The sequence below is a fragment of the Panthera tigris genome, chromosome C1, assembly GCF_018350195.1.
Source record: "Panthera tigris isolate Pti1 chromosome C1, P.tigris_Pti1_mat1.1, whole genome shotgun sequence".
In the NCBI taxonomy this organism is placed as follows: Eukaryota; Metazoa; Chordata; class Mammalia; order Carnivora; family Felidae; genus Panthera; species Panthera tigris.
This window is the reverse complement of record NC_056667.1, coordinates 15,035,739-15,049,391: the sequence shown is the minus strand read 5'-3', so window position 1 is coordinate 15,049,391 and position 13,653 is coordinate 15,035,739. Positions and strand designations below refer to the sequence as shown.

General features: G+C 56.2%; 1 protein-coding gene and 1 long non-coding RNA gene across 10 annotated transcripts in view; one reads left to right on the top strand and one right to left on the bottom strand.

Moving 5' to 3' along the window:
- KIF17 (kinesin family member 17) overlaps positions 1 to 13,653 on the top strand; it is a 47,656-nt gene that overhangs the window by 4,310 nt on the left and 29,693 nt on the right. For 6 of the 9 annotated variants that reach the window (XM_042996416.1, XM_042996414.1, XM_042996410.1 and 3 more), the window contains exons 2-5: positions 1,913 to 2,059; positions 2,801 to 2,902; positions 7,761 to 7,950; positions 10,667 to 11,179. In XM_042996416.1, the coding sequence (XP_042852350.1) occupies positions 1,913 to 2,059; positions 2,801 to 2,902; positions 7,761 to 7,950; positions 10,667 to 11,179 (952 nt within the window). The remainder of the gene's footprint in view (positions 1 to 1,912; positions 2,060 to 2,800; positions 2,903 to 7,760; positions 7,951 to 10,666; positions 11,180 to 13,653) is intronic. The other 3 variants (XM_042996415.1, XM_042996413.1, XM_042996411.1) reach the window with 1 other exon arrangement.
- On the bottom strand, positions 379 to 1,214 carry LOC122241174. Its single transcript, XR_006221168.1, has 2 exons — positions 1,014 to 1,214; positions 379 to 552 (listed from the first exon to the last, which is right to left on the bottom strand). It is a non-coding gene; the product is annotated as an uncharacterized LOC122241174 (long non-coding RNA).

Sequence of the window (13,653 nt, the reverse complement as noted above, 5' to 3'; positions counted from 1 at the left end):
GCTCTGCGCGGTCAGCACAGAGCCCGACGTGGGGCTCGAACTCACGGACAGCGAGATCATGACCTGAGCTGAAGTCGGCCGCCCAACCGACTGAGCCACCCAGGCGCCCCATCACATTTTAAAAAGTAAAAAAAAGATGTGCCCGGTGGCTCAGTCGGTTGAGGGTCCGACTCTTGATTTCGGCTCAAGTCATGATCCCAGGGTCGAGGGAACGAGCCCTGTGGCAGGCTCTGCGCTGAGCGTGGAGCCTGCTTGGGACTCTCTCTCCCTGTCTCTCTGCCCCTCCTCTGCTCAAGCTTGTGCACTCGCTCACTCTTTCTCTCTCTCTCAAAATAAAAAAATAAGTAAAAGTAAAAAGTGAAAGGAAACAAATGAAGCTAGTTTTAATAAGAGATTTTTATTGAACCCAGTATATCCGGAACATTATTTCAAGAAAACATACTGGTAACGTGTAGTCATTCTTTGATATCAGTGAGAGATAGTTGACATTCTTCTGTCATGCGAAGTCTTTGCAATCAGATGTGTGTCTTACATCGTATCATGTTGCGGATGCTAAAGTGTCGACAGTTCAAACGAAATGGAACAAAAAATAAGGTTCTGTTTAATGGAAAAATATTTTATATTGCTTCTGTGAAATGTAAATTAACTAAAATAAAATAAATTCAGTTCCTCAGTCGCACTGGGCCCATTGCTAGTGAGGCTGGTGGCCACCCTACCGGACAGCGAAGCGATACACGTTTTTGTGTAGAATATCTTCCCCGGGCTTGGGTGACGCTGATACTCTGGGCCCCGCACCATGTGGACCCTGCATGTGTCCCCAGCTCTGAGGAGCCCGGCGGTGGCTCCTGGCCGGGCAGTGGGTCTGCCATTGCCTCTGCCCCACCACCCGGGGCTGGTCCCTGTGTGCAGCCCCCTGGAGCTCTGCGGAGGTGCACTCTCCACACAGTGGTCAGGGTTTCCTTGGACAGACGAAAGGGGCTCATCCAGTTCCGCCCAGAAGAATGAGTCCTGACCGTCAGAGAAGCTGTGAATCATGATTTCTGGTTCCTTCACCAGCAGTCCCTGGGGATCCCGAGCCCCGCGTTGGCCCACAGGATGGGTCTTTGCGGGTCACTGGGTGTGGATGCCAGGTGGGCCCTCGGGGCCTGGGAGCAGCTCTCTGGGCCCACGTTCTGACACAGGATTCCGCTGCCCCGTGCTGAGTTCTAGAATCGGTGACCTCATGAGCTCTGTGAGGGCAGGGACTGGGGTTCTGCCTCGATCACCGCCGTGTCCCCAGCCGGAGCGCCGTGGAATGAACAGACGTGTCAGTGAGTGAAGACCGATTTCAGGGTTGCCGCCGCTTTGCTTCCTTTCTTCCGTCCCCCTCGCCCCGGCTCCACCTGCTCTCAGACTCTGACCTCTCCGCACCCCCTCAGCCTGGAATGCCTTCCTCTTCCTCCGCTTGCCTGGTGTGAGGGTCGCTTGTACAGGTCCGTCTCCGCCACGTTTCAGGCAGACGTTCAGTGAGCGCCCCTGTACGCGAGCCCTCCGTGTGCCAGTGCAGGAAATAGTTCGCGTGTAAACCTCACTACAGGCTTAGAAGGAGGTGCTGTTCTGATCCTGAGGGGGGAACTGAGGCTCAGTGTGCCTGGGTAAGACCAGCTCCCCCGGCACACACTCAGGAAAAGGGTGATTTGAACCCCTGAAAGAGAGGCCAGGCTCCACCGCACAAGCCCTTAACTCCACACACGGACAGTGTCCCCCACCAGGAGGTGGACCCCTAGAGGACAGAACTGTGACTTCCTTATCTCTGTACCGCACGGCCAGCCCAGTGCCATCCTGGGAGGGGCCCTGAGTCTGTGAGTTAGGAGACGGCCGAGTCCAGCTGGGCTCGGCCGGCTGAGCACCGGGCTTTGGTTCTCCCACGCAGGGTGTCACTGAGGGCTACAATGGCACCATCTTCGCCTATGGCCAGACGGGCAGCGGGAAGTCCTTCACCATGCAGGGCCTGCCGGACCCGTCCTCACAGAGAGGCATCATCCCCAGGGCCTTCGAGCACGTTTTTGAGAGCATCCAGGTATGGGCCTCCTGGAGGGAAGGGGCAGGTCTGGGGGCTCTTGAGACATTACCGTGAATGGACCGGGAGGACTTCGGAGCCTGCCGGGACTCGACACAGGTAAGCGGAGGCAGGCTGTGGTTTCTGGAAAGGGGATGGGAGAAGAACTTCACGCTGAGAAAATTCTACGTGACAGGGCCGTGGTTTCCTCCTGCCATTTCTGGATCGTAATGTATCATTTGATCCAGAGCACTCCTCCGAGAAGCCGTTGTAACCATCAGAGCCTCCCTTTTTATTCGGCAGTTGCTACAGACCAAGCCTGGTGCAAAGCCCTTTGCATAATTATCTCAGGGAACCCCCACCCTGGCCCAGGAGATCACTATCATCCCATCGTCGAGATAGGGAAGCCCAGACGTGTAGCCCCTATGTGCTGGGCCAAGACCACTTATCCCAGTGTCCAGGCTGCAGGGGAGAATTGCCCTGGTGGCCTCTCATGGCTGTGAGCAGAGATTCCTGCATCTGGGAAATGGCAGAGCAGGGACTACACCCCTAGTCGGCTGTAGAGGGATCAGACCGGTGGCCAGTGCTTGGTCCTGACCTGTGGCCCTGCCAGGCAGGGTAGGGGGCTCCCCTCCCCTTGACATCGCCTCTCCTGCCACGAGGTGCTTTCGAGATGTCCTGGCTGCAGAGGGCTTAGGTTGCAGGGGCAGGGCTGGCAGCAAGTGCTCAGGCATCTTTGCTGTCCCTGTCCACTCCCCGCAGTGTGCAGAGAATACCAAGTTCCTGGTCCGGGCCTCCTACCTGGAGATCTACAATGAAGATGTCCGTGACCTGCTGGGGACCGACAGCAAGCAGAAACTGGAGGTGGGTGCAGATGCGGCTTGGGCGGGGAGGGGCTGGTGGAGGGGGGAGGCTGGCATCAGGCCGTGCTCCCTCAGAAATACAGGGGAGGTGTTCTGAGGGCACAGGCGCCGGTTTGGACTAGAGCAGGGACTTTTGAACTTGAATTTTGGAGGAATCTCTGAATCCATGTTGTAGGGGAGTGGCTAATGGGCCTACCCCCGACCACACATGGCGGGGGGGCTGCACCTCACCTGGGAGAATCCCACCTGTGTCTGGTGAAATAGATGAAGTCTTTGTGGTAGATTTCATTTGGAAAACTGGGTTCCACTTCTGAAAAAATTACTGTGAAAATCTGTAAGTGCCCTTCAAGCTAAAAAAAAACAATGTAACGATCATCATTTATTGAGCACTGTTCACTGACTGCTTTGGGCACGTGATCTTATGTAATAGTCACAGTCATCTTGTCAGGTAGCTGTTATTATCCCCAATCTGCCAGTGTGGGAAGGGACGCTTAGCTTAGTTAGCTTGCCCAAGTTTGTGGCCCAAGCTGGATCTGAACCCAGGTCTGTCTGACTTCAAGGACCTGAATCTCAAACATCCCATTTCATGGCTGTTGGTGGCCTGAGATTCTGGGACTCTGTTCCTTTTCGAGAGGGTTCTGGTGTGGGGGCACCCCAGGACCCAAGACATGACCTTATAAAGTAGTTGTGGGGATTGAAGAGGGTGGTGAGGACAAGCTGCTCACAGGGCGCAGGAGCACGGAAGGCCGTCAACGGGTGAGCGCTTTCATGCCATCGGGATTCCAGGAAATGCGACGCGGGGCTCTGCAAAGGGGAGCCCTCTAAGGAGTCAGGGACCACCCGCAACAGAAGAACCCGGGGCTGGCTCAGCTGGTCACTGAGAATCACACACGTTTTGTGACTTTCCCCTTCTTCTAGAAGGCTGGAGTCAGAAGGAAAGAGCATCATTTCCCAGCAAGGTGCAGCAGCATTAGATGCTCTGAGAGGAGGTCTATAAAGAATGGCAGAACTTGGCTGACCCTTTGGGGAGCTCAGCGAGGTCAGGTGACCTACCAGAACTGAACAGCCAGTTGGTGACAAGGCTGGACCCAGGTCTAGGCCCAGGTCTAGGCCTTGGTCTGAGGCCTCGGTCGTGTGTCCTATCTGGGGCTCTGTAAATGCTGGGTAGGCAGGTCAGGTCCAAGGAGGAGAGGCCCACTGGGGGAGGCTGAGCCAGTTCTGTGGCCAGAATGCTCCTGGCTGCCCCTTATCTGACCAGGCAACCAGTGGACATCCCAGGGGGCCCACGACCTGCATTGGGAGTGAGCTCACCTCCTTCAGGGTCAGAATGCCCCGGCTGAGAGAGCCTAGGTTGCCGGGGAGATTCCATTTATGGGTAAAACCAGTCTGAGGGAGACAAGGTGATTTGCCTGAGGCTAGGAAGCCAGAGTCAGGGTTGGACCTTTTGGGTGACAAAGTGCTGAAGTCTTCCCAGGGCATGCGCCTGGACAGCTACCGGATGGGGGTGGGGGTGGGAGAGGCAGAACCAGGTGCTGCGATGTCTCCCACAGCCCTCCTGCCCCACGTGACCTCTAGATCGGACAGGACATCAGAATCACCTGGTTCCCCCCACCCCTTCCCCATGTGGGGGCCGGGCTGTTTCCCCATTCAACTTCGGCCTCCTGCTTGCCCCCTGACCGCCCCCCATTTGCCCTGGGCTCATCTGGGGTGGGGGGAGGTTGTGAGTTCCCCTCTGACCAGCGACCACTCTGTGATCCAAGTGAACAAGTCAGACATCAGAGAGTAGCAGTCTTGAAAAACTTGTTTGTCCTGGCCGTATGGTGGAAAAATCCTTAAAAATTTGATCTGGGAAGACCCATAGAGAGCTTCTAGTCAGGCCTTTCCTGGTACAGATGGGGACAGTGCGTCCCAGGGAGGGGAAGGGACTTGACCAAGGCCACACAGCTAATCACTAGTAACGTCGTTGGTACCAGAACTTGTGAGGGGCTTTCCCCGAGTATTTTGGGGGGTCAGCAATCTGGAAAACCTCTAGGGCAGTAAGAAGCCAGTAGTGGAGTTCTAGTCAAGGGAGGCACATCCACCGAGTGATTCATTCATTCAGCGAAGACGGGAAAACCTCCTGGTGCCAGCTGCCAGGCCACATGCTACAGCGGGTCCACAGGGGTGTGACCTCCCTTCCTTCCAGTCCCCATCCTGACTGGGACCCGGCCTGGCCCCTCCTTCTCAGCTCCTGACCAACACAGCGGTGCTTGGCCTTTCTATGCCGGAACCTCCAGCCGCCCACCTGGAGTCTTTCTACTGTCTTCTCTATGCTGGAGCTGGAGCGCCTGAGTCACAGCTCAGCCCCCGACAGGGGAATGGGGAGAGGAGGGAGGCACAGGGCATCGCTCCCATGTGTCAGAATCAAAAGGCCAACCTGGGGTATCAGGGTCCCCTGCCAACCTGCGCTGGGACACCAGGGGGCCCTCCTCCCCTCCTGCAACACTGGAGACCCTACAATGGCCTCGGTTACCCAGTCCCTGAGGGCTGGCAGCCATGCTCTTGCCCCATCTGGGCCCCACGCCTCAGGCTTGGTGAGTCAGGCTGCCCGGGGTGGGGGGCAGGGGCCGCCAGTGACAGCTGCACTCTGAGACGCTCCCCACGGGGGCACTGGGGGCTGTGGAGTCGCCGCCTCCTGGAGAAGGTGCTGAAGGTGCTCCTGTCAACCTCAGAACAGCCTTAGGAGGAGAGCTGTGCTGTTCTGATCCTTTGTTGCAGAGGAGGAAACTGAGGCTCCGCGTACCTAGTAAGACCAGCCCCTGGGTACACAAGTCAGGAAAGGGTGAGACTGCTTTTGATTCCAGGAGGCCAGGTCCCACAGCACAAGCTCTGAGCCCCAGGGCCTGAGAGTTTTGGTAATTAGAGGTTAGATCAGCCAGGGCGAGGAGGGATTGGGGGGAGCAGTTTCGCTCCCTCCGCCCCGACCCCCACGGCCCATACTGGGCAGGGGAGTGAGGCCTCAGCGCCTCTCAGTGCACTGGGGAGCAGTGTCAGGAGCCCCTCCTCCGTGCTGGTGGCATCCCAGCCGTCGCCATGGTGACCAGGCTCAGGGCGGCGTTGCAGGGAGGAGTAGTTCCCCGGGCACTCAGAGCCTCCCTGGAAGAGCAGGGCTGAGGCCGAGGGGAGGCAAGACTGTGGGGGATCTCGAGGTGGGGGAGCAAGCTTTCCAGGGCCTGAAAATAGGACCGCGGCACCTTGACACGAGGGCTTGCCCCACCCCCCGCACCCATCCCCCACCCCCCCACTCCTCTTACCTGCTCCTGAGAGACCGCCCCCACCCGCCCCCACCCTCCTGGTGCTGTGCTGGCGGGCTCCCCTCCACGGACCCACCTCCATCCTTTTCTGAGTCCTCATAAAGGTCTTGCAGAAGTAGGATTCGGTATCATTTGGCAGATGAGGAAACGGGGGCAGAGAGAGGCAAATTGACTTCTCCAGCCAGCCAGTAGCAGGGTCAGGTCTCTACCCCAGGTCTGCCCGACCAAGGAGCAGACTGCTTCCCCCCGGGGGCCAGGAGCGGCCGCTCGGCCAGCGGGCCTGCCGTGTGCAGGCAGCTTCGGGGTCCTGGGAGCAGGTGGCCGTCCACGCCCGTGTGTCATTGAGACGGAACTGTGAGACGCTGGGGCGGCAGTTCTGGCCGGCTTCAAGCCACCCTCTGCAGGGTCTCCTGCTTCTGTCCTTGGTGCTCCGTCCTCACCCCCAGCCTCTAGGTCAAGGTCATCATTTCAGACTTCAGTTACCGCAGGACGCTACAGCCTCTCTCCATGGACTGCCTCTAGAATCTTCTTTTGCCTGTGACCCCACTGCTGCCCTGGTGCTAACAGCTGTGTGATCTTCAACAAATCACTTAACAATTCTGTGCCTCAGTTGTGTTTCCGATCCGTGAAGTCCGGCCCTTCATTCTGGGTCTGGCTGTTTCTCCACACGTAAGCAGATAGGGCAGGCCTGTGCGTCCCCCAAGCCCCCACGCAGCAGGGGCCTGACCCCCCCCACCCCGGGGACCGTGAAGCTGGAGCCCAGCACCTGAGCCTCCGTGGCTCAGACCAGCAGACAGGTGACTCTGCTCTCTGCCAGACTAGTTTTATTTCCTCACACTTGACAAATGCTTCATCTCACAGCTCTGTGTCAGCAACAGAATAACTTGGCTGCCTGGAGAGGAAGCAGGGAGCAATCAGATAAATTCATTTACTCGCTGCCGTCACGCTGAGGGCTGGGGGCCCGCTTGAGCCATGGGCCAGTGGGAGTTCTTGGCAGCAAATGGCCCCTCCCCGGCCATGATCCAAGGTCTGGAAACGTTCCCGTGTCCCTGGAGCCACAGCAGAGAGGCGATCAGAAGACGTGTTGACAGGGCAAAAGAGAAGATTTCAGAGCCCTTGGGTGATGACGGGGTCAGCCCCTGGGAGCTGAAGCTCCCAGTCTGGAAACCTCCTTCATAATAATAGCACTAAAAGCAGCAGTGAGGCTGGCTGCTGGTATTTACGGAGCACTTGCCATGTGCCGGGCACTGCACCAAACGTTGTTTGGGCCTTATTTGACTGAAACCTCACCACAACCCTGAAAGATGGGCCTCTCATACCCATTTTGCGGATGTGGAAACTGAGGCCTAGAGAGGTTAAGTCACTGGCCCAAGGCCCCACAACAGGTAAGAAGGGGGGTGAGTCTGAGGCTGGTTCCACCTGGAACAAAGCCCCTGCCCGTTGCAGGGAATTTGAGGCGCCAACTGGCACCGCAGGAGGGCAGAGGTGGCCCGAACTGGGCCCTTCCCTGGATTCCTTGGGGATCCCTGGTCTCTCCCGGCTCTGACCCGTCCCTTTGCCCCACAGCTGAAGGAGCACCCGGAGAAGGGGGTGTACGTGAAGGGGCTCTCCATGCACACGGTGCACAACATGGCCCAGTGTGAGCGCATCATGGAGGCGGGCTGGAAGAACCGCTCGGTGGGCTACACGCTGATGAACAAGGACTCCTCGCGCTCCCACTCCATTTTCACCATCAGCATCGAGATCTACGCTGTGGGTATGCGGGGCCAGGTGGGCACCCAGGGGGTGGGGCCCATCTGAAACTGGGAGAAGACTCTCGAACTGCCTCGAGGCGAACCCAAGTGGCCCCTCCCACGTTCGGGCCCATATTTCCAGGAAAAAACAGCATGGACAACAACAGTAATACTAGGAGCTCATTCACAGTGAGCACTTACTATGGGCCGCGGGGTTTCTGTGCATTGGCTCATTTACTCCTTACAACCCCAGGAGGTGGATACCAACATCATCCCCATCTTACAGATGAGGAAGCCGAGACCCCACAACTAGAAAGTGTCAGAGCTGGGCATCGATCCCAGGGCTCTGTCTCCAGAATGTACCACCTGGACCTTTTGGGTTGTCCTCCTTCTAGACAGTGCTCTCCACTCTTCAGTCATCTCCCTCTTCCTTCTTTCTGGAAGGGTCCCTGGGGAAGGGAAGGGGAAGGGAAGAAACTCATCTTTGTTTCTGGCCTCCCGTAGCTGCTGTGCTAAGCACTTCACACACTTCCTTCTGTGTAAACCCCACAACAGTCCTAGACACGGGCAATTTAATTCCCATTGTACAGATGAGAAAACTGAGGCTCTGAGAGGTGCAGTGGGTTGCTTGTGCAGAGTTCTGCAACCAATAAGCAGTAGAGCTGGGATTGGAACCTCGTTCTCTGTGACATCTGGGTTTTTCCCATTGACACGGCAGCTGCCTCCATGTCTGAGGTTCATCATGAATAGAACTCTGGAGAGCACTGCAGCAGGTTGCAGCCTAGGCCCAACTGGGAACACAATTCTGGAGAGATCCCTGACCCAAGGTCAAAGCCAGGGTACCTCCTACCACATCACCCAGACTGTGTGGTGACCTGGCTCCGGGGCAACTTGCTGGTGTTTGCTGGGTCTGAGTCTCCCCGGGGTGCTGATATGGGGAGGGTGGGGTCAGCGAGGTCACAGCCTCATGTGATGAGGGGGACAAGTGGGGGACAGGGACTAGGACAGGGGAGGACAGAGTGAGTGCCTCTTGGGCTTTGCAGGAGGTTTTGAAGAATGAGGCAGGCTGCCTGGATGAGGCAGGCTTTCTCTGGAAACAGGCTTTTGAACGAATTTAAAAGGTGTTTATCATTTCCATTATAAAATAAGTTCAATGAAGATAACTTAGAGATTAGAGAAAGGTGGGGAAAATTACCCAGAAACCCAACTGCCTATTAGATTTGAGCATATTGGGTTTTTTTGGTCCTTTTTTTCCCCTATGAAAGTTATAAACACAATCGAAATCTTATACTGTAAATAGTTTCTCCTCTGCGTTTCATTCCCCGTGCCTCACTGAGCATCATTACCACCATGTCTTTGTGACCATGGGTCCCTCCTGAGGGACAGTGCATCAGTAATGGTCCTGTCTAACCAAATCCTTACAGGGTGGTAAAGTTGTTTCTAGTTTTGTGGTGCTGTAAATAATGCCACAATGAACATCTTTGTGCACAGAGCCTTTTCCGCATTTAGAGTCATTTCCTTGGATTGTATATCCTGGCATAGACCTCCTGGGGCAAAGGGTATAAACCTGTTTAGGGCTTCTGGTTCATTATGCCAAGAGCTTTCTCTTTCTCTCTTTCTTTCGTCCTTTCTTTCTTTTAAGAGCACAAGCAGGAGAGGGGCAGAGAGGCTGATAGCGTAGAGCCTGATGTGGGGCTCGATCTCAGGAACCGAGAGATCATGACCTGAGCCCAGATCAAGACTCAGATGCTTAACCGACTGAGCCGCCCAGGTGCCCCCAGCCAAGAGCTTTCCAAAAGCACGGTTCCAAGTCCCTCCTTCCTGCTGCTGCTTTAAAAAAAAAAAAAAAAAAAAAAAAAAGCCTCAAACTTCAAGCCCCTCACATATCCAAGGCTCTACTGGGTACCAGCCAGATTTTCTGTTTCTTTACTTCAGGTTGCTGTGCACATGGGCAGATCTAGGCCAGTTCTGGTTTCAACCAGCAGGAGACTAAGGAGGAAGCCCCTGCCCCTCCGCCTGCCTTCCCCCTCCCATCTCATTTGAAACCGAGTCAAGCGATTTCCCCCAAGTTTCATAGCTACCTAGAGATAGAATCAAGATTGGACCCCCAGGATCTGTGCGTTCAATACCTGTGCTCTAAGCCCCTGCTACCAGCCAGGGCCCAACTCCAGTCACCCTCAGCACCTGGGTCTGCCTTGCCCTCACGGCCTCAGTCACTGCAGAATTGGGCTTGTTCTCAGGAGGAATGAACCCCTCCCAACAACCAGCCCCCGTGAGGAGTTGCTATCAGTCTTATTTTGTTGATGTGAAAATTAAGGATCAGAGAGGTGCATGACTCTGCCAAGGTCACACAGCAAGGAGGACGCAGGGGTAGGTTGGGAACCAGGTCCGAGAGCCTCCAAAGCCAATGTCTTTTGCATTGAAAGATACAATCACATTCCCCCACCTTTCGCCCAGTCATGCCCCCTGCCCCCACCTTTGGCTTCACAGGAAATCTGGAGGAGCTATTAGCACTGAAAGAAGCCTTGCTGCACTCAGAGAATAGTCTGGACCTCCCAGCCCCTGCTCCCCAAGTCAGGCAGCCCTGTATTCTGATCTTGGATCCACTGCTTAGCAGCAGTGTGACCTAGGGCAAGTTAAATGCCCTTTCTGAGCCTCAGTTTCCTCATCTGGAAGATGGGGACAGTAATTGTGCCTCTTTCATGGGACTCCTATGTGCTAACGTGAGACCCTCGGCAGGTGAGAGCGCTCAGTGCCTGGTGGCTAAGTGCCCTCCCCCTCTGCCCGGTCCGTCTGCAGACGAGCGGGGCAAGGACCACCTCCGGGCAGGCAAGCTGAACCTGGTGGACCTGGCGGGCAGCGAGCGGCAGTCCAAGACGGGTGCCACAGGGGAGCGGCTCAAGGAGGCCACCAAGATCAACCTGTCGCTGTCGGCGCTGGGCAACGTCATCTCGGCCTTGGTGGATGGGCGCTGTAAACACATCCCCTACCGGGACTCGAAGCTGACTCGGCTGCTGCAGGACTCGCTGGGGGGCAACACGAAGACGCTGATGGTGGCCTGCCTGTCACCTGCAGACAACAGCTACGACGAGACACTCAGCACGCTGCGCTACGCCAACCGGGCCAAGAACATCAGGAACAAGCCACGCATCAACGAGGACCCCAAGGATGCCCTCCTGCGCGAGTACCAGCAGGAGATCAAGAAGCTCAAGGCGATTCTGGCCCAGCAGATGAGCCCCGACAACCTGTCAGGTGCGCAGCTGGGGGAGGAGGGGCAGGAAGGGCCCGGACTGAGGAGAAAGGCTCCCTCCCTTTGTTTCTGCCTCCGGCTTCCCATCTGAGAGACGCGGAAGCAGGGCCCCATCTCCTCTCCACTTCCTGCCAGCATAGCTTTTTGAAAAAAAATTTTTTTAATGTTTTTTTATTTTTGAGGGAGAGAGACAGAGTGTGAGCAGGGGAGGGGCAGAGAGAGAGGGAGACACAGAATCCAAAGCAGGTTCCAGGCTCCAAGCTGTTAGCACAGAGCTCGACGCAGGGCTCGAACCCACGAACCGCGAGATCATGACCTGAGCCAAAGTTGGAAGTTTAAGCGACTGAGCCACCCAGGCGCCCCACATAGCTTTCGAACAGTTAGAGAGAGCCCTGGTGTGATAGCCGGACGGTGTCTGCTCACTGACGGACTCGGGAAGAGGTCCGTCTGGCCTGTTCTGTCAGCTGAAGGCTCTGTTGCCTGCTCCCGCCTCCAGGCTGCACATCCACCATCCCACCTGTCTCCCGCCTGTCTCTGTGGCAGCATCGTGATGCTGTGCTGCTTAGCAGCCGGGTGACTCACTCCCTCATGTCCCACCGCCTCTCCCACTTAGGCACCTTGTGATTGCAGCTCTCACACCCAGGTGTTTGGCTGTCGTCTGGCAAGTAGAAACCTGTACCTGCAGCACAGGCCTTGCGGGGTCCTTGCAAACTCCAGGGTTTTGTTTACCTGGGGATCCCTTGGGGAAGGGAGCACAAAAGAGCCCGAGTCCATCTGTTCATTCATCATCTCCCCACCCACCTTCCTTCTGTCCATCCATTCTACATACCCGTTCATCCACTCATCCATCCACTCATCCATCTAACCATCCATCCGTCCATATACCTACCCAGCCAGCCACTCACCCATCCACCCATCTACCCATCTATTCATCCATCCATCCATCCATCCATCCATCCATCCATCCATCCACCCACCCACCCACCCACCCAGCCATCTACCCATCCACTTACCTATCTACCCATTTGTCCATCCATCCATCCATCCATCCATCCATCCATCCATCCATCTACCCATTTACTCATTCATCTACCTACCCTTCCATCTACTTACCCACCCTCCCACCCCACTCCATTATTTATCCATCTACCCACTTCACCATCTACTCAACAACCATCCGTTTAATCCGCCCATCCATCAACGCATTCTGTCTACCTGTCCCATCCATCCTACCATCCATACACCCACCCGCTGGTTCATTCCATGCTGTCATCCATTCTTTTTATCTGTGCTTCCACTCATCCCCCACCCATTCATTCAAAGCTCACTGAGCACCCTCCTGCGTGTGGACCTGTGCCTCGGCAGCTCCCATCAGCCGCGGCTCTCAGCCCTGTGGTTCCTGGCCTGTTTCTGTCTCCAGCCAAGCTTGAAACACTTGTGTCTTTCCCCAGCCCTGGTTGCTCTTCCTTGCACCTAGTGTGGGCAGGCCCTGAGCCCTGACACAATGAGCCTGCCCTCGTCGTCCTCCTGTCCTCCTAGTTGTTCAGTCGGGGGATCCTGCCTCAGGCAGGCCTCCGGTGTCAGCTCACTTAGCCAACCCCCTCCCTCCTCCTTTTTATTTTTAATGTTTGTTTTATTTTTGAGAGAGGAGGAGGGGTGGGGGGGGGTGGAGAGAAAATCCTAAGCGGGCTGTACGCGGAGAGCAATGAGCCCAACGTGGGGCTCTAACTCATGAACCACAAGATATGACCTGAGCCGAAGTCAGATGCTCAACCAACTGAGTCACCCAGACGCCCCATCCCCTCCCTCCTCCTGAAACCCCTGGTTCCTGGATGCCCTGTGACCGGTGCCCCTCCTCCCTCTACTGCTGCTCGTCAGTGCTCCCCTCTCCCTACCCCCCTGCAGGCTCACTAGGGTCGGTCCTCCATTGTCACCTCTCTCCATGCTCATTCCCAAGGTGGCTTTAACTGCCACCTCTGTGCCCCTGGCTCACATGTGGCCCTTCAACTTGGCCATGGGACTTGTGTTGAGGTCTTAATTCATAAAGGGGACTGAGTGGGAGCTCGGAGAGGTCGGTGTTACTCATGATGGAGAGACGGGGAACACCACATGGGGCCACAGGGGGAAGCACCGGTGTTGGTCAGGAGCCAGGGAGGAGCAAGGGGATCCAGTGCAGAGCTGGATTTGGAGCCGTCACTGGCGTTTCTGTGGGGAAGGCGGGGCGGGAGCAGCCGCGTAGGCCTGGCTGGTTTGAATAATTCCGGGGCGCCCAGTGGCTCAGTTAAGTGTCCAACTTCAGCTCAGGTCTTGCATTCATGAGTTTGAGCCCCGCGTCGGGCTCTGTGCTCACAGCTCAGAGCCCGGAGCCTGCTTCGGATTCTGTGCCTCCCTCTCTCTCTGCCCCTCCTCAGCTCACACTTTGTCTCTCAAAAATAAACATTAAAACATTATAAAAAATTGAATAATTCCTGTGGGT